The sequence below is a fragment of the Nuphar pumila genome, chromosome 4 (assembly GCF_984573655.1).
Source record: "Nuphar pumila chromosome 4, dmNupPumi1.hap1.1, whole genome shotgun sequence".
NCBI classification, from domain to species: domain Eukaryota; kingdom Viridiplantae; phylum Streptophyta; class Magnoliopsida; order Nymphaeales; family Nymphaeaceae; genus Nuphar; species Nuphar pumila.
This window is the reverse complement of record NC_143252.1, coordinates 52827753-52848863: the sequence shown is the minus strand read 5'-3', so window position 1 is coordinate 52848863 and position 21111 is coordinate 52827753. Positions and strand designations below refer to the sequence as shown.

Below are 21111 nucleotides of genomic sequence, written 5' to 3'. Positions count from 1 at the left end.
CAAATTTCCTAATGCAGATGTCACAAGATGATTTTATAAGGAACAATCGTGGTATAGATGATGGTAAAGATCTTCCTGAAGAATACCTGAGGTCCTTGTATGAACGTATATACCGGAATGAGATCAAAATGAAAGAAGATGAATTAACTCCCCAACAACGGCAGTCTACAAATTCCAATAGAATCTTGGGCCTTGACAATATTCTGAATATTGTGATCCGCAAGAGAGGGGAAGAGAAAACCATGGAGACAAGTGATGATCTCATTAGGCATATGCAGGAGCAATTCAAAGAAAAAGCACGCAAGACTGAGTAAGCTACAATTCCCTTTTTCTTGTTTTAGTGAAACTTTCAGTTTTGAAAGTGGCTGTGATATTGCTTAGAAATTTGTAGCATGTTTCTCTAGAAGCTGTAAATTGTGCCATGCATGTACATGCAGATTTTGTAACTTTTTGCTTATGTATAACTGCCAACCTCTTCAATAAATTCCCAGTTTTTCGAAAAATATTAGTGGTATATAAAGCAAACTATCTGCATTTCTTGTTATAATTGAAGAAGCAAACATCTTCTTTAATTGCAGATCAGTTTATTATGCTGCTACTGATGTGGTTATATTAAGATTCATGGTTGAAGTCTGCTGGGCTCCAATGTTAGCTGCTTTCAGTGTTCCACTTGATCAAAGTGAAGATGAAGTCATTCTCTCTCAGTGTCTTGAAGGTTTCCATCATGCCATTCATGTTACTGCAGTAATGAGAATGCAGACCCACAGGGATGCTTTTGTCACTTCACTTGCAAAATTCACTTCACTTCACTCTGCCGCAGACATAAAACAGAAAAATATCGATGCCATCAAGGTCAGTGGTGCACTCTGCTTTTTATTCTTGATTGACCAGTTTGTCTAATTCTATTGTTCTTTTGCCACCAATAACTGCATTTTGTGTAAAACTTGTTTGAGTTTACTGTAATTGCCCAAAATTTATGGAGTTTAGCATGCTGCTAGTTTATGGTGTATGTGGTGTTAACCAGTAGCAGTTTGGGGAAAACTTTCTCTCATTTCGATGCCCTGTGCTATATATATATATATATATACTGCATCCAACTTTTCACGAAACGGACATAGTACTTATTTGAATCCTTGTGGCATCTTCATCTTCTGCCCATGCTTGACAGACGTGAATATTAGTCTATTTAGTGTTCCAAGCTATAAAATACTGATGCAAGTACCATTTATCCTAAGCTTAAGAGGACTAGCTATTTCCCAAAATAAGTTGTTTTCCACTTATGTCAACATATTCCAAATACTAAGAACAATGGTAAACTGCGTACTAAAGACTCACAATCGGTAAGAAACATTAATATGTGCTAGCGAAAATTTATGAAGGGAAAGAAGGTTACTAGTAACAAGGTGACGACTCGAGATCTAAACTAAATATTAATAAAGTCATGTGGCCCTTTCAACTGTCTGTTATGTGTTTTATTGTGTTCATCATGCATATCTCTGTTGGTATAGTCTGTTCTCTGTATATTATGAAGTCTAAGTGGTGTATTCTGATGGCATATCTCATGAATAAATCATATATGCTAATGCACATGAAAAATGTAGAGTAGTACCCATTTCCTTCCCATGTAAACTTTTTTTAGATAAAGTGTGTCTAACACGATCACAATTGTTTTGATGTCTATAACACAGTCTTTTCTAAACATGCAGCAGCTAAAAAAGGCAGAGTGAGCAGCAGTAGTATCATTCATAAAGAATTGGTGTTGGAATAAAGTCAATAAACCTAGTTAACAGTTACAAAAATTCAAGGGAGAGATAAAACAATGTGATTACTTTGTTTCTTGCATGTGAAATGACATTCTGCATCAATGTTTCCACTTTTGAAACATGGTTTAAATATGATGAGTAGCAATGGCACTACAAAAACTTTAAATGGAACATTTAATTTGTTACAAAGCATACATATTGTCTTTCTACACCTACGCAATGCACACATAATCATGATGGTCATGTTAAGCTAAAGTCATTGTTGATTGTTGACTATTATTTGTCAATAAGCATTTTAGCTTTTTTCTTTTTATTGGTAACCAAATCTGGTGGGGCACGTTTCTTCTAATTTTTCTTGGGAAAGTAGTCATGTCAAAGGTAAAGTTGAATGATATAACATTAAAATAGATCTAGAGGCTCATGTTTGAATTCAACAGGCCATTGTGACCATTGCTGATGAAGATGGTAATTATTTACAAGAAGCATGGGAACATATTCTGACATGTGTTTCACGATTCGAACATTTACACCTCTTAGGAGAAGGTGCTCCACCTGATGCTACATTCTTTGCAGTACCTCAGAATGATCTTGACAAATCTAAGCAGTCCAAGTCAGCCATCCTTCCTGTCTTGAAGAAGAAGGGACCTGGACGGCTGCAATATGCAGCTGTCAGAAGAGGTTCATATGATAGTGCTGGTGTTGGTGGAGATGCTTTTGGTGTGGTTACTAATGAACAGATGAACAATTTAGTGTCAAATTTGAACTTGCTGGAACAAGTAGGAGAAATGAATCGGATTTTCATACGAAGCCAAAGATTGAACAGTGAAGCAATAGTTGATTTTGTAAAGGCACTCTGTAAGGTATCCATGGAAGAGCTTCGATCTGCATCCAATCCACGGGTTTTCAGCCTTACAAAGATTGTTGAGATTGCGTAAGGATCATCCTGCAGTCTTCTTCTATTTTCCGTATCTTCTGGTTAATCAACTTTTATATTTGTTTTAGCCTGTGCATCTCCTTGCTTACTGTATTAGCTAATTCTTTTTCTCCCTTTAATTTGAATATTGTTTTCTATTGCCCAGGCATTACAATATGAATCGTATTAGGCTTGTTTGGTCAAGCATTTGGCATGTGCTTGGTGATTTCTTTGTGAATATTGGTTGTTCCGAAAATCTCTCTATTGCAATTTTTGCTATGGATTCCTTGCGGCAGCTGGCAATGAAGTTTCTGGAGAGGGAAGAACTGGCAAATTACAATTTTCAGAATGAGTTCATGAAGCCTTTTGTCATTGTTATGCGAAAAAGCAATGCAGTTGAGATCAGAGAATTGATAATCAGATGTGTCTCACAAATGGTACTGGCCCGTGTCAACAATGTTAAGTCAGGCTGGAAAAGCATGTTCATGGTATGTAGATCTTTTAAGGTGTTTATTACTTTCGAGTAAAAAAATTTAGATGTTTGACTCATTTATGCAAATGGTGCTTTGGACTTTCTCTTATATTTTTGTTTTCTTTTTCTCTTTTTATCCCAGATCCTTGACAGTTTTCTGATCACATTTTTACAGGTTTTCACAACGGCAGCCTATGATGACCACAAAAACATAGTGCTGTTGGCTTTTGAAATCATTGAAAAGATTGTGAGAGACTACTTTCCATATATAACTGAAACTGAGACGACAACTTTTACTGATTGTGTTAACTGCTTGATCGCATTCACCAATAGCAGATTCAACAAAGATATTAGCCTCAATGCAATTGCTTTTCTGCGATTTTGTGCTGTCAAGCTTGCAGAAGGAGATCTTGGCTCCTCTTTAAGGAACAAAGACAAGGAGGCTCTTGGAAAACCTGCTCCTTCATCACCTCATGCAGGAAAAGATGGAAAAACTGATAGTCTGCAATTTACTGACAAAGATGATCATTTATATTTTTGGTTTCCTTTGTTGGCTGGTAAGTGGATAGTCCTTTTAAAACTGGTGTTTCCCGGTCGATGCAGTTGACCATTTCCCATGACGTTATCCTTTTGGAATTTGAAATTCTTTTAATATATAATTCTATATATTGAAATGACTAAATTAAATATTATAACTAAACATAATTCTGGATTTATTTGCAGGACTGTCAGAGCTTAGCTTTGATCCCAGACCTGAGATTAGGAAAAGTGCCTTACAAGTGCTTTTTGATACACTAAGGAACCATGGCCATTTATTCTCTCTACCTCTGTGGGAGCGGGTCTTTGATTCTGTTCTTTTTCCCATTTTTGACTATGTTCGGCATGCTATTGATCCATCAGGTGATAGCTTGCAAGGGCAAGGATTAGATGCTGATGGAAGTGAGCTAGATCAAGATGCTTGGCTTTATGAGACATGCACATTGGCTTTACAACTTGTTGTAGATCTCTTTGTTAAGTTTTACAACTCTGTTAACCCTTTGCTCAAAAAAGTGCTAATGCTGCTGATAAGTTTCATAAAACGACCTCATCAAAGCCTTGCTGGCATTGGTATTGCAGCTTTTGTTCGTCTTATGAGCCATGCAGGTGGTTTATTTTCCGAGGATAAGTGGCTAGAAGTGGTTTTATCACTGAAAGAAGTAACTACTGCCACTCTTCCTGATTTCTCAAGGGTTCTAAATAAAATGAACAGTGTGCATGTGATTAGTAGCTCTGAAGTCTCTTCCAGCAAACAAGGTGAGTTTTCTGGATCAGCCATGCCTGATGATGAAATGGAGAAATCAAGCGAACAGAGCCTGTATCTTGCCATTAACGATGTCAAGTGTCGGACAGCTGTTCAACTTCTACTTATTCAGGTATGCTCCTCCCACCCCCGCAATGTTTCACTTGTTATTTCTATTTGGATATTTGAGCATCATATTCATCAGGTTTATATTGGTATTAATTCGATGTCTGTGTTACCTGTCTTGTAGAGAGGTTTTGTTTCTATCTCTCTTCTTTCATTGTTGATTTTTCAAGTGTTATGAAAGATCTCATTTGCCAGGCTCTTAACAAATATATTGTATACAATGACGAACCATCTTTACTGATTTTGATATATGTGAACCTTGTCTACATTTGATTACCCCAAGAAAACACTACGAGAAAAGAATCATTAAGAAAATAAAAGAAAAAAAGCGACAAAAATCTTTTCAGTATGCATTTTCTCTTTTAATGCTGTAGCTTGGATCTCTTCTCAGATTTGAGACAAATAGAGGTCTCATACTTGTTGCAACTTAGGATCCGAGCCGAGCTGGAATCCCTCATGAGGACTTCTACAAAATAATCAATTGACCCCTGTAAAATTCCTCAAAATCATTAAGAAGACCCTGCATTTCTTAATATAACCTATAAGATGTTAATGATCATTAATCTTTTGCAAGAAATCATTACTGGAAGGGACAAATTAGGTAACTTGTGTGAGGTCTTATAATTTACTGATCCCTACATTCATTCACTCTATTATCATGATTGCCGAGTTGTCTATTTTGGTTCATGAACCAGCATGGGTGACCTGTGATGCATCATCCTGGATCATGGTTTCTAGCAATCTAGTTCTCCCAACATGGAAGCCATGCATATGCACAAAGGCACGTATAATTGTTTTTTTTTTTTAAGGTTAAAGTTCAATAGTAACAGTGGTGCATGGCATTTTATTATGGAACAGATCAGCACAAAGGCTCATAAATAACAGCCTGTAAATTCATTAATGATCATATTTCAGCATAACAGATTTTTATTAGCAACATATGACTTACAATAGGAACCAATTATTTGTTATCATGGCCATCGTGATCTATGTAAAATGGGTGTTCCAGCCTCATGTTGTACTATGTCAACATTGTTACTGGCACTAGGTACTCCTGGATACAGGTCATTTGGGTTTCTGATCCAACCTCACCCATTTTCTCATTTTATGATCCAATCAACTTGTGGTCAAATTCTGTTGTTAACCATATATTCATTAATTACTAATTGCTTGTTAAATATATATCTTTGACAGGTTTTAAACTGTTGATTCATGATTGATAGTCTATCATTTCACTTTTACTGGAATTTTTAAAATGTAGCATAATTATATTTATGCATGTATCTATGTGCTTATATATATAGATATGGGTTAATATTTGGTGTTATAGAAGGCACAAAACTACTAGAAATCATAGGTTTAAGCTTTACAACCTCAATCTGGCCACATAGATGTTAAAATATATTATATATATTTGTAAACCAAAATACCCATCAAGGGTATTTTGGTCATTTCATATCATTGTATTAGATCATGCTCATTAGGAACATATCTTTCTGCTAGTTTTATTTTTCTCTTTCATTTATTGTAATATAATTATGTAAAAGGTAGAGGTCACTTTAGTAAAAAGACCTTAGAGCTGTTGGGACCTCCCTCCCCAACGACTCTATTTCTAGCCGTTGGGAGGCCCAACACCAACAGCCATATGGGCCTCCCCACTTCTCTATAAAAGGGGCCTTGAGCCCATCTTGTATTTCATCCTTGTAAGGAATTAAGGATTCTTCTTAATAAAAAGCCTATATTTTTTGTGTTGTTTCCCTTAGTGGCTCTTGCATTGGTACTTCAAGGGCATTTGGTGTATTGTTTCTTTGTCCCTTCATGGACTTAAAGTTTGTATTTAACTTATTGCACTTGTAACACATTATTTGTACTATCTACCACCTTCTCCATCGGTTTGTGACATGGTATCAAAGCTTGGTGAGATTGGAGGCTTACGGTGAATCGTGAGAGCTTCGGTTTGTGCATTGGGAAGTGTGCCATCATTATGTATTTTCAAAGTCTTCCTCTTGTCTTATTGACAACTTGGTCACACATTTGGATTCGTTGGAAGGGATTTGGAGGACTTGTGGGATTGTGTTCTCTCTTAAGGTTGGTGGTTCCTCTTTTATTAATCTCTTTTCTCAATATGGGTGAAAAAGAGTCCATGACGGTTACTGCATTCAAATTAAATGATTCAAACTATCTTACGTGGGCGGCCTCTATGGAAAACCATCTAAAAGGAAAGAAATTATGAGGTTATGTGAGCAGTACGCTTGGTGAACCCCAACTTATACTCACCAAAAGAGCTGGGGATCAAATAAAAGCGTCAAGTGTTGACGAAAAAGCGAAGGCCTTAATTGAATATCAATAAAAAGTTGAGGATTGGGTGGCCGAAAATGCCTAAATTTTATCTTGGTTCCTTAATAGTATGTAACTCAAGATTGCGGCTAACATTGTAAAGCTCAAAAAGGCTTGTGAGTTGAATTTTCTTGAAAATATGTTTGTGCAAAAAGACTTGGCATGCCAATATTTTCTTCAAGAAAAGGTCCGGATCACCAAACAAGGAGACAAGAATGTGAGAGACTTCTATGACACACTCTCACCCTTATGGATGAACTTGAACTCTTAGAACCAGAGTGGGAAGGTGCAGCTATAGAGTTGATAATATTTCCTTCAAGAAAAGATCCGGATCACCAAACAAGGAGACAAGAGTGTGAGAGACTTCTATGGCACACTCTCACCCTTATGGATGAACTTGAACTCTTAGAACTAAAGTGAGAAGTTATGACTATAGAGTTAAGAAGAAAACAATTGCATAAAGAACATTAATTTACTTTTTTGTACGGGCTAAGGCCTAAGTTTGAACAAGGTCCAACATACTTCATAAAACTACTGCTACTTCACTTGATGATGCCCTTGGAGAAGTCTGTCAAGCTGAAACTAGGCTCAACACGACTAAGGGAAGTGAAGAGGTTCTTGCTGTGTCGAGACCATAAAACAATATACGACCATACAAACCTCCTCAATTATGGAAAAACAATGGAGAAAAAAGAAGAGTTATGTATTACTTTTGTCAAGAACCAGGACATATTAAGCCCGAATATCCCAAACTTAGAAGAAAAGCCGTCACAGTGGAAGAAGCCTCTAAAAAGAGCAATGAAAGCATCAACAATGGAGGAGATCTAAAGAATTCAATTCATCATCTTACAGAAGCTCTGCAACAATTTCTCAATAATCCCTCCTCATCCACATCTGGTGCTGCAATTTCTATTTTCACTCCAAGTACGATTTCTTTGATTCTTGACTCTGGAGCTTCATTTCGTATGACACCTTTTGAGTCCCTATTATCATAATGCACCAAAACTCATACAACAATTGTGTTTCTACTACTGATGGAAAAAACTTGAAATTAAAAGTTCAGGAACTCTTTCAAACTTACAAAACAATTTTCAAGTACCCAATGTTAGTGTTATACCTAAACTTAATTTAAACTTGTCAGTATCTCAAATATTTGATTATGGGTATGGGATTTTCTTCTCATCTAAAAAATGTTGGGTGCAAGATCGCTAGTCTGGGAAGCTGATTGGGGAAGGCCATAAGAGAGAAGATCTCTACTATATGGATTTTTTTTCAAATCCCAAAGGACTCTTTTTATAATTTTGCTAAGGAAAAAGATGTTTTGTGGCATGAAAGATTAGGCTATCCAACTGTATCAAAAATGTCTCTTTTTCCTATTTTGAAAAATTCTTGTATTCAAGAGTTTACTTGTAATGAATGTATTATGAAAAAAATAAAGAAAATTCCTTTTGGATCTAAAACTTTTATCTCTTCTAAACCTTTTGAATTGGTGCATTCAGATGTATGAGGATCAACCCCTGTTTTGTTCAAAGGAGGATTTTTTTACTATGTCATATTCACTGATGATTACATTAGATACACTTGGATATAATTTTTTAGATAAAAATATGATGTTTTTTCTCACTTCAAGGAATTTCATAAAATTGTACAAAACCAATTTTCAATAAACATTGTTATTTTTCGATCTTACTCAGGAGGGAAGTTCTTATCCAATGATTTCAAAAATTATTTTAAAGAAAATGGAATCACTCATCAAAGATCTTGCCCAAATACTCCACAACAAAATAGGTTGGATTTAAGAAAACACTGACACATAATTGAAACAACACAAACACTTCTTATTTAAAAAAATGTTCTTAAATTTTTTTTGGGCTGAATGTGCTTTCTTTGGATATGCTAATAATCAGTTAGGATATAGATGTTACGATATAAAGAATGATAAATTATATATTTCAAGAAATGTAAACTTTGTTGAAAATGAAAATGGATTTGAATTGAAAAGTCTAAGAATGAATTTGAGTATTCTTTCTTCTTTCTTATTTGATTTATTGCCCAAGAGGGCTATTGATGATAATATTCATTGTAATAATTTTGATTGTATGTGTATTGATGATTCAAGTAGTTTTTGTGATTATGTTCAAAACAGTCATGTTCAAACTTATACTCAAGAATTGTTGAGAGTCCTCCATATGCACTTGACAAATTTTCACAAAACCAAAACTCAGAAGATAGTAGTGTTAGGAGGTCGAGTAGAGCTCCAAAATATCCTCAGAGATTTGTATCCTATGAAACCTTTTCTCCTAGATATAGGACATGTTTTATGTTGATACATTCCTACTATGAACCCATAAAATATTATGAAGCCATAAGAATACTCGAGTGGATTGAGGCTATGAAAGTAAAATTAGGAGCACTTGAAAAGGCTAAAACCTGGGAAATAATATATTTACTCATAGAAAAAAGACTCTAAGGTGTAGGCGAGTTTATAAAGTTAAGACAAAAGATAATGGGTCCCTCGAAAGGTATAAGGCTAGATTAGTTGCTAAGGGTCACTCTCAGGAATGTAGAATAGATTATAAAGAAACCTTTGCTCCAGTAACTCGCATGACAATCGTTAGAACCCTTATTGCCCTAGCATCAATTAGAAAATTGCCTATATACCAGCTTGATGTAAAAAATGCTTTACTAAATGGAGATTTAAATGAAGAAGTGTATATAGACCTCCTATTGGTTTTGATATTGAACAAGAAAAAGTTTGTCGATTAAAGAAAGTTTTGTATGAGCTTAAACAAGCTCCAAAAGCATGGTATGACCGAGTTAGTGATGTTTTGATAAAAGACCATTTTGATATGTTTGACCTTGGTTTCTTAAACTATTTTTTAGGTATTGAAGTTGCTTTTTCTCCGAGGGGGTATGTATTATCTCAAATGAAATTGGCTGCAGAATTCATAGCAAGGTCTGAAATATAAGATGAAAAGAAAGTCGACACACTGAAAGTCATCAATGCCAAACTAAGACTAGAAGATGGTGTTCCTTTTGATGATCCTACTTCGTATCACCAACTAATTGGATCCTTGACCTACTTATCAATTACCAGACAAGATATTCCTCATGCAATTCATTTAACAAGCCAATTTCAACATGCTCCTCCAACATGACATATGAGTGTTGTCCTGTGTATTGTCAGATATATAAAGAACTCAATCTCTAAAGGGCTATTTCTATCTTCTTCATCTTTTTTAAATTTAATTGCATACCCTGATGCTGATTGATGAGGTAATCCCAATGATAGAGTCTCAACTACGGGGTTTTGTGTATTTTTAGGCGATTCACTCATATAATGGAGGTGCAAAAAGCAGTAGACGATCTCCATGTCATCTACTGAAGTTGAATATAGAGATATGACCACCACTACTATGAAAATCATCTAGTTACAAAGTCTCCTCAAAGACATGAGACTTATCATCTCTGGTCCTACGAAGATGTGTTGTGACAATAAGAGTTTTTATTTACATTGCAAGCAATCACACCTTCTATGAGCGAGCCAAATATATCGAGATTGATTGCCACTATGTTAGAGAAGAATATCTTTGAGGAGTTATTGAGTTGTCATATGTGACCTCAGAATGTCAGCTAGTTGATTTTTCACAAAAGCTCTCATTGCACCACAATTTCTATCACTTCTTGGCAAACTTTCGGTGATCTCATCGTAAGCTTGAGGGGGGGTGTTAAAATATATTATATATATTTCTATTAAGGGTATTTTGGTTATTTCACATCATTATATAGATCATGCTCATTAGGAGCGTATCTTTCTATTAGTTTTATTTTTATCTTTTATTTATTATAATATAATTATGTAAAAGGTAGAGGGCACTTTATCTAAAAGGCCTTAGAGCCATTGGGACCTCCCCAACTGCTCTATTTGTAGCCGTTGGGGAGGTCCAACAGCCATATGGGCCTCCCCACTTCTTTATAAAAGGGCCTTGATCGCATCTTGTATTTTATCCTTCTTGTAAGGATTCTTCTTAATAAAAAGCCTATATTTTTTATGTTGTTGCCCTTGGTGGCTCTTGCATTGGCAGTTCAAGTGCATTTGGTGTATTGTTTCTTTGTCTTTTTGTGGACTTAAAATTTGTATTTAACTTATTGCACTTGTAACACATTGTTTGCACTATCTACCACCTCCATCGGTTAGTGACAGTAGATGTGTTCATGGTTTATGTGCTAACAGTCAAACCTTGGATTGTGTTTGAAATTGTTGTGCATTGTGTGTAATGAAGTAGAGAGAGAGTACACACAACCCACTAAGGGCACAGGCACAAGAGCCAATAAGGGCCAAAGAGAGCACACAAACACTTTAAAAAATAACTATTTTTATTAAAGCTAAAATGCACAAAGAATGGATACTTTACAAGAGGGGGAGATCCCCTATATATACACAAGAGGGGCACCAACTAGCCGTTAGACTAGTCCTAATGGCTAGCCAAGGCTTGGTCAGATCATCTAAAAAATACAAAAATAAAAATAAAAGTAAAAATACAGAAAAAATATTTACACAATAATTACAAAAATATTATATATAATATACATATAGTATATGTAATATATACATACTTATACAACTAAAGTGTATTTATATAATATTTAACAGCCCCTCAAACTTATGGTGATATCATTGAAAATTTGCCCAAAAGAAACTAAAACCGTTGTGATGGTAGAGCTTTGGTGAAAAAAAAATCAGCCAACTGATACTTCGAAGGCATATATGGACATATGATGATTCTTCTTAAGTACTCACATAGTGGCAGTCCATCTCGTGAAAAGTATTATTGGTGGTGATGTAAACAGCACTCTTGTTGTTACAACACAACTTGGAAGATTGAGCCATGTGCTGGGGAATGTTGAAATTGACTAATAGAATGAACAACATGAAAACCATCAAGTCTCGCAATATAGAGATAAGTTAAAACTCCAATTATTTGTCTGTAGGGAGTTGGATGATCTAGAGGTTCACCATCTTTCTTCATCTTAGCACTTATAACCTCGGAGGTATCCACTCTTTTATCATTAGTAACTCCAAATCAAGCCACAATTTCAGTTGCATACTTGGTCTATAACGAGAGATAACTACTAGGTGAATATGCAACTTCTATACCAAAAAAATAACGAAGAAAACTAAAATATGTAATTTCAAAGTTATCTTTAGGGATAACTTTGATATGACTAACTCCTTGCCTGTTGCTTCTCGTGATGATTATATCATTAACATAAATTAGTAAAATCACTATATGTGCGTCAAAAAACATAACAAATAACACAGTGTCAGTATAACATGATTTAAATCACTTCAATCATCACACTGTTGAATTGATCTTACCATACCTTGGGAGCTTGTTTCAAGCAATACAAGACTTTACGCAAGTGAAAGACATTTTTATCTGCCAAATCGAATACTGAAGGAGGTTTCATATAAACTTCTTTATTAAGGTTCCCATTAGGAAAAATGTTTTTACGTTCATTTGGTAAATAGGCCATTTCCCAATAGATGCAACTACTATAAGAGTCCTCACAGTGGTTATTCTAGCATTAGGAAAAAAACTTTGCTTGTAATATATCCCATAATATCCTTTAGCAACTAATTTAGCCTTATATCTTCCTAGTGACCCGCCAGACTTACTTTTGACCTTGTAGATCCATCTACATCCTATAGATTTATTTCCTAGGGCCAAGGATTGGACTTCCCAACTTTTAGCTTTCTCGTCCAGTTCATTCTTCATTGCTTATATCCATGTAGGTTTCTTTCTTAGGGACAAGGTAGAGAGTTCAAAGTAAGAATGAATGGCCTTGAGACAAGATCTATAGTTTGGACTAAAGGATTCATAGGATACAAATCTACTAGGTGTTTTAGATGCCCTAGAGGATCTTCTAATTTTAGGCTCTCCTAAGTTTTGATTTTGAGAATACTTTCTAGGGCACATCGAGGATGATCAATAGTTCGACATGTATAAACTTGAGTTCCTTGATGGGATTCACCAACATTTTCATTAATAGATGGAGGATCACTGTCACGGGCCTATTTCCTTCAATGGGCCAGCGCAGCGCGACGGTCCTTCCTTACCGCCGCAAGCCTACTCGTCAGCTCGCTTGCCGGTCGCGGAAGCTTGTAATCAGAGTGCAAGAGAGCAAGAGAGAATAGAGGGAGAGAAATTGCAATCACAAGAAGCAATCACAACGAGGGTGAACAAAAGAAAGCTCAACGCATTTACTTCATTCACAATTTTGCCCGCAGGCTATTACAGTTCAAGTATACGGGCTGCCCCTTCGGGGTATTGATTCACCTGAACCAGGCAGCTTACATCAGACTCAACAAAAGCAAAACAGACTCTAAGCGCAACTGTACACTGTAAGTCGCAAGGGAACATGCTCCCCCCTTCAAATCATGCACCGTCCTCGGCGCCATCTGTTTCGTGGTAAGCCCTGACTTCAGCCGGGTAGCGGCTGTTCATTCGAAATGCAGGCTCCCACGTTGGTTCCGTTGTTTCCTCCCACTGCACCAAGTATTTCTTCGCTTGCCCCAAGTAGTTGACCTTGTGGCGAAGGATCTGACTGAGGTGCTTCTCGGCCCGTTGTGCTGCTGGGGCCCTCTGCATGATGGGAGCGCGTTGCGGCACATTGCGTTTCGGGTCTCCATCATCTGGATGGAACTGCTTGAGGTTGCACACGTGGAACACCGGGTGCACCTTGAAGTCTGGGGGCAACTCCAGCTTGTATGCCAACTTGCCCACCTTCTTTGTGATGGTGAAGGTTCCCTCATACTTTCGGAGTAGTCCGCGGTGCCGCCCGCGGAAGATGCCTGTGCGACCAGGATATAACTTCACCAACACTTGGTCCCCAACTTGGAACCCTGCGGGCCGACGGTGTTTGTCTGCCCACTTATTCATTCTCTTTGCCGCTTTGTGTAAGAATGCCTTCGCTAACTCATTTTTCTCGTGCCAGTCGCGAACAAACTGATAGGCGAATGATGGCCTTCCCTTTTCCTGTGTGGCAAGAGTGTGCGGGGTCAGTGACTGCTGCCCCGTGGCTATCTCGAACGGACTGTGGCCTGAAGACTCGCTCTTCTGCAGATTATAACAAAACTGTGCCACATCAAGGAGCTTCACCCAATTTTTCTGATTGACACTAACAAAGTGCCTAAGGTACTGCTCCAGGATCTCGTTGATACGCTCTGTCTGCCCATCTGTCTGCGGATGAAAGCTAGTTGAAAACAACAACTCAGAGCCAAGTAGCCGAAATACTTCACGCCAGAACTTGCCCGTGAAGCGAGCATCACGATCACTCACAATGCTCTTTGGTATGCCCCAGTGCTTCACCACATGCTTTACGAACAACTCTGCAGTCTTCTCTGCAGGGCACTCCTTAGAAGCTGGGATGAAGGTGACATACTTTGAGAAACGATCCACCACAACCAAAATAGAACTGAGGCCCTCTACCTTTGGAAGACTAACAATAAAGTCCATGGAGATGCTATCCCAAGGACGTTCTGGAATTGGTAGAGGCTCAAGGAGACCGGCAGTCTTCTGGTTTGTCCCCTTATCCTGCTGGCAGATGAGGCATGTTCGCACATATCCCTCAACGTCGTCTCTCATCTGCGGCCAATAGTAGCCGCGCTCAAGGAGTGCTAAGGTCCGCTCCTGACCAGGATGGCCGGCCCATAGTGTATCATGGCACTCCTTGAGTAGCTCTCGGCGAAGGCTTCCCCACCGTGGTACAAAGATGCGTCCCCTTTTGTTACGAGGAGGCCATCTTGTAGCCAAAATCGCCGAGTCTTCCCTGCCTGCGCCAGAGAAACAAGGTGTTGTGCGGTCGGATCCTGCTGCGTACCCTCACGGATGCGGCTCAACAATGCACCCTCCAAATGCACTTCAGAAGACTCCGCACGCGCAGCTGCCAGTTCAGCCCTACGGCTCAGGGCATCCGCCACAACATTGGTCTTTCCAACATTGTACTCCAAGGCAAAGTCGAACTCAGCCAAAAACATCTGCCATCGAGCTTGTTTAGGCGTCAACTTCTTTTGTGTCTGAAAATAGCTCGTGGCCACATTGTCCGTCTTGACGACGAACTCGGCACCCAAAAGGTAGTGCTGCCAGGTCCTGAGGCAATACACAATGGCGGTCATCTCACGTTCGTGCACTATGTAACGTCTCTCTGCATCCTTCAGCTTGCGACTCTCATATGCGATCAGATGACCATCTTGCATAATAACTCCGCCAATGGCAAAGTCTGAGGCATCAGTGTGGACTTCAAAGGGTCTCGAATGATCAGGCAGTCGCAGCACTGACTTTCTTCAAGCCATCAAAGACATCTTGGTACGCTCCTGTCCAGAGCCATACCCGATTCTTCTTTAACAAATCCGTGAGGGGCGCAGCAATGATGGAGTAACCTTCGATGAAATGCCGATAATAGTTTGCCAAACCAAGGAATGACCACAATTCTGGCACTTTGCTTGGCGGAACCCATTCCTGGATGGCCCTTATCTTCTGCCCATCCATACGCAGCACACCACGCCCCACAACGTGGCCAAGGAAGCTGATCTCCTCCTGCCCAAAGAGACACTTCTCTCGTTTGACACAGAGGTCATTATCCTTCAGCACCTGAAACACTGTTCGCAAGTGCCCGACATGTTCCTCCATGTTGCTGTTGTAGATCACGATATCATCTAGGTAGACTACCACAAACTTGTCTAAGTAAGGGTAGAAGATCTGGTTCATTAAAGTCGTGAAAGTGGCTGGAGCATTTGTCAACCCGAATGGCATTACTAGAAATTCGTAAGCACCATAGCGAGTGACGCAAGTTGTTTTCGGCTCATCACCTTCGGCAATCCTCACCTGCCAGTAACCCGATCACAGATCTAGTTTGGAAAAGATACGGGCACTGCCTAGCTGATCGAACAAGTCTGCTATCAATGGCAATGGGTACTTGTTCTTCACCGTGACCTTGTTCAAGGCACGGTAATCCACACATAACCGTTTAGAGCCATCATGTTTCATCTGAAAAAGGACCGGGGCACCAAATGGGGCTTTTGATGGACGAATAATGCCTGCGTCCAATATCTCATCTAACTGCCTGCGCAGTTCCTTCAGCTCAGCTGGCCCCATACGGTATGGAACCATAGCAGGAGGCTTCGCTCCCGGGGTCAACTCAATCTTGTGGTCGACCTCGCGTCTTGGCGGAAGACGCTTTGGCAATTCTGGGGGCATCACCCCCCGAAACTCCTCCAACAGTGGGGCTAGGGTCGGTGGCACTGCTGCTTCCAACTTCCCTTTCTCTGCGCGCACTGCCACTAAGAATGTCCGCTCCCCATGCTTGACACCCTTCTTTAGTTGCATTGCCGACAACACTGAAGACTTGCCTTTCTGCATAAGGCACTGCACTGTGTGGGACAGATCTGACTCCATGATCGTCAGCGTGTTGAATTTTGGCAACATCATAACATTCTGGCTTCGCAGAAACTCCATACCCAAAATCATCTTGAAATCGTCTAGGGGCACCACAGAGAAGTTGGCTTTACCGACCCAACTTCCTACTTGAATAGCCACATCCCTTGCTTCACCAAGGATGGGCTTGGCCTCAAAGTTTGCCGTTTTAATGGTCCTCTGCTTTGGCCCATGCTTCAAGCACAACCGCTCTGCCTCTTCCCGCGAGACAAAGTTGTGTGTGGCCCCGGAGTCTATCATTGCTGAAGTAGACTTTCCATTCATAATAACTTCAGCGTACATGAGTTCCTTACTGACCTGCATGTTTTTAGCTGCACAACTTTTGGCTGCATTAATCGATCGCATGACGCCCATCCTTGGTTGCATGGTCTCAGTGTCGCTGCATTCAGTATCGCTGCATTCTTCCTGTGCAGCATTGGCTTGCCCGTCGTCCTTTACAAGGCGCTTTGGGCATTGGCGGGCGATATGTCTATCACCACAGAACCAACATGTCACAACCGCACCCTTGTTGCTGTTGTTATGCTTTGTGTAGTTCTGTTTCTTTTCGGATTGATGGCGTGTCGACGCCTCACCTTTATCGCTGCGCTGCTCATCCTTCTTGCCTCCGTGGTCAGGCTTCTTCCCAACTTTGGTTGATGGGGTGAAAGGCTTGCGCTGAGTGTCAACTAAGCGCTCAGCCGCCACATATGCATCTTCCAAGATACAGGGGTTGCTCCTTTCCACTTCAGACTGTGCCCATGGTTGAAGTCCCACAATGAACCAGTTGAACATGTCATCTACTGGCATGTTAGGTATCTCCAGCATAAGCTTCTGGAACGTTCTGACATAGTCTTGCAACGAACCAGTATGTTTGAGCTCACGAACCATCCGGTAAGCCTGTCTCTGCGCATTTCTTGGCATGAAGTAGTTGTGCAACTCTACTTTGAAGTCGTCAAAGGTGTCTATCACACATTGACCCCTCTCCATGTCATTGCGCTTCCGCCTCCACCAAGCGATAGCATCACCATCAAGTAAGGCCGCTGCAGCCTTGATCCTCAGATCTTCGAGGGTCACATTCTGGATATCCAAGTAGTCTTCTACTTGGAACAAGAAGTTCTCAATGGCTTTGCTGTCGCGAGAACCATTGAATTTTGCGGGTCTAGGTACATCAATCCTTGATGGTCTCTCACCATTTCCGCCATTTAGGGTCACCGTCCGCTGCAACGTACGGTTCCTCAACTTAAGATCGGTCACTGTAGTCGTCAACGAAGTGACCTGCCCCATTAGTAAGTTCACCTGCTCTTGCAGGCTCGCCACCACATCATTCAATCCATTGAATGATTTACATGCGCGTGAAATCGCTTCATCATGCGAAGTCACATCTTCCACTAGCTTGTTAACAGTTGCAACCAACTCTTCTTGGCACCGAGGTGAACCCATCTCCTCAGCTTCGGCAACTGCCTTGCCTTTGGTGTTGCGCAAGTGTTGATAAGGCGCCACGATGTCTTGCTCACAAATCGCAGCCTGTCGTCGTGTCTGTCGACATCGACTCCGGATTCCCTTCCCCAGCACGAGAACGGGCTCTGGTACCACTTGTCACGGGCCTATTTCCTTCAATGGGCCAGCGCGGCGCGACGGTCAGGGTGAACAAAAGAAAGCTCAACGCATTTACTTTATTCACAATTTTGCCCACAGGCTATTACAGTTCAAGTATACGGGCTGCCCCTTCGGGGTATTGATTCACCTTAACCGGGCAGCTTACATCAGACTCAACAAAAGCAAAACAGACTCTAAGCGCAACTGTACACTGTAAGTCGCAAGGGAACAATCACTATCATGTGTTAAATTGTAATTCATAAATGTATTTTTTATATATATTTTCTATATATAAAAGAAGATACATATACATATACTTATATATATAAAAATATATTTCTTTCTTGTATTAGTTGTAGGGGTAGTTTAGTCATTTTACACATATTCATGTTTTTGAATATGATTGTAATTCTTCATTTTTTTAATTTTTTTAATTTTTTGTGATTTTTCATTTATTTTTCTTTACTATTTTTGCTGATTGTGTACAATGTACAACAGTCATTAGTATGAAATAAAGAGTCGTTGGGTTGACTCCCAACGACTCTAATTAGAGTCGTTGGGAATAGCCTCCAACGACTCTTTTAGAGTTAATGAGCCTTATAAATAAGGGTTGTGTGAGCCAATTGAATGTAGTGTAACACAGAGAGGAGTTTTGTCTCCTTACATTTATAAAAACTGCACTTCTTTTCTTTTGTGGTGTAAAACATTTGAATGCTATTTTATGCTATCATTTGAAGTATCAAGTTATTTGAAAACTTGATTGTTTGCAAGGACTTTTTACATGGTACCAGAGTTGTTGGGAATTATTGAAGAAGAAAGGTTATTGTTGAAGAAGATCATGTTCTTCGAAAGGCATGCACCTACCTTTCTCTTGATCCTCGACTAGGAGACTCCTTGCAATATATATTGAAAGAATTATACCATATCAAGTAAGCTCTAAAGACTCGCTTGTGGTAAGATCCTCTTCACTTTATATTTCTTTTTTCTCAAAATTGTGGAAAAAGACTCTCACTTGTCTCTTGGGTTCAAACTCAATGGCTCAAATTATCATGTTTGGGTCGGTAATATGGAAGCCCATATCAAGGGTAAAGGGCTTTGGAGATATGTCCAAGGCTCAATACCGGAACCGGAATCCATGATTACCTTGGTAGAAAGAGGAGAAATAAAGATTATTGAAGGTGAAGAGAGAATCAAAGCGCTTGAAGACTATCGTAAGAAACATGAGGAATGAAAGATGAGAAATTCTAAAATCCTATCATGGATCTTCTCATCCGTTGAAACACGAATCAATGCCAACATTATCAAATTCAAAAAGGCCTCTTAAGCATGACAATATCTTGAAAAAATGTACATTCCAAGAGACTTGTCCCACAAGTACTATCTTCAAAAAAGGACCTTGACCCTCCAACAAGGCGAAATAACTATTAAAGAGTATTTCGCGGAGTTGTCTTCTATTTGGGATGAGCTTTGCCATGCTTGAGCCCAAATGGAGTGGTGAAGCCGTTGAGCTTAGGCATAAACAATTAGAAGATGCTCGTTTTTTCAACTTTTTAAATGGGCTTAGATCCGAATTTGAACAAATACGATCCTCTCTTCTATTCGCCTTTACTTTCCCTTCTCTTGAGGATGTAATTACTAAATTAAGTGGGGAAGAGACTCGTATGGGTATAAGCAAAAATAACCCAAGTGTTTCTGCCACACCTTCCAACCAAGAAGAAGGTGATGGTGTTAATGCCGTTTCAAGATCGAGAAACAATTTGAGAACCTACAAACCTCTCCTTTTCAAAAATCAAAATCAAGGAGCAAGGAAAAATAGTGGGCAAGGCGAAAAAAGAGATTATAGCAAAGTTGTGTACCACTTTTGTAAGAAACCGGGGTACATCAAACCGGTTTGTCCAAAATGAAAGAAGTTACTAGTCATGACTACCACATCCCAACCTCAAAAGGAAGAAAGTTCATCTTCTTCTAATGAAGCTCTTTCTTTGCATCAAATTGTGAAAGCACTTCAACTGCTTCTTAAGGGAGCAATTTTCGAAGCCGCCATGTTAACTTTCTCTCCTCCCGGTAAAACTTTTTGGCTTTTAGATTCAGGTGCCTCCTTTCATATGTCTCTAAGTATTTGTTCATTTTTCAAATTTTCAATTTTTTTTTCTCCATCCATTGTTTCAACCGCGGATGAAACTTTTCTTAAAATCAAAGGAATTGAAAATTTTGAAAAACAGGGTTTTTTATCTCAAAAATTAGATTTATACCAAAATTAAACTTAAATTTGCTTTCGGTCTCTCAACTCTCTGACCATGAATGCGATATAAAATTTTCATCTGATAAATGTTGGATACAGGATCGCCAGTTCGGGAGGTTGATTGGGGAAGGCTCTAGGAAGGGATATCTATACTATATCGACTTCCTTCAAATTCCAAAAAACCCTTTTTGTAATGTTGTCCAACATAAAAATATTAATGTAGGGCATAAAAGGCTTGGACATCCCAATATTGTTAAAATTTCTTATTTACTTTTTGTTAAACATTTTTGTAAAAGTGATTTCACTTGTAATGATTGTACTCTTGGAAAGATGAGAAGTTTATCTTTTAATCAAAGATCTATGTTTACAACAGGACCATTTGAAATTGTCCATTCAGAGGTACGGGGACCAACACCTGTTTTTATCAAAAGGTTTTTTTTCGTATTATGTGATTTTGTTGGATATTGTTGGATATTTTTTCTTAAGTACAAACATGAGGTTTTTACAACATTCAAAAGATATCATATGATGATAAAAAACCAATTTAATGGTGACTTGAAAATTCTTAGAACTGACTCTAGATGAGAATGCCTGTCAAATGAATTCAAAAGATATTTTGAGAGTTATGGTATTTTCCATAAAAAATCTTGTTCGAAAAGCCTCAACAAAATGGATTAGCCGAAAGAAAATATAGACATATCATTGAAACTACTCGAACCCTTCTCATTTGACATAATATACCAAAAAAGTTATGGGCCGAGGCAACTCTCACATCTGTCTATTTCATAAATCGGCTTTCATCAAAAAATTTAAACAAAATTTCGCCTTTTGAAGTGTTGTACACAAAAGAACTTGATTATAATAGGTTAAGAATTTTTGGATGCAATTGTTTTGTTCTTACGGACAA

At 38.9% G+C, this 21111-nt stretch overlaps 1 protein-coding gene across 1 annotated transcript in view; it reads left to right on the top strand.

Annotated features, from left to right (window-relative positions):
* The window catches only part of LOC149840220 (brefeldin A-inhibited guanine nucleotide-exchange protein 2-like), a 65488-nt gene that overhangs the window by 8890 nt on the left and 35487 nt on the right, over positions 1-21111 (top strand). Inside the window, exons 5-10 of the mRNA XM_090003076.1 lie at positions 18-310; positions 579-852; positions 2201-2694; positions 2843-3164; positions 3324-3705; positions 3872-4560. Of these exons, the coding sequence (XP_089859202.1) occupies positions 18-310; positions 579-852; positions 2201-2694; positions 2843-3164; positions 3324-3705; positions 3872-4560 (2454 nt within the window). The remainder of the gene's footprint in view (positions 1-17; positions 311-578; positions 853-2200; positions 2695-2842; positions 3165-3323; positions 3706-3871; positions 4561-21111) is intronic.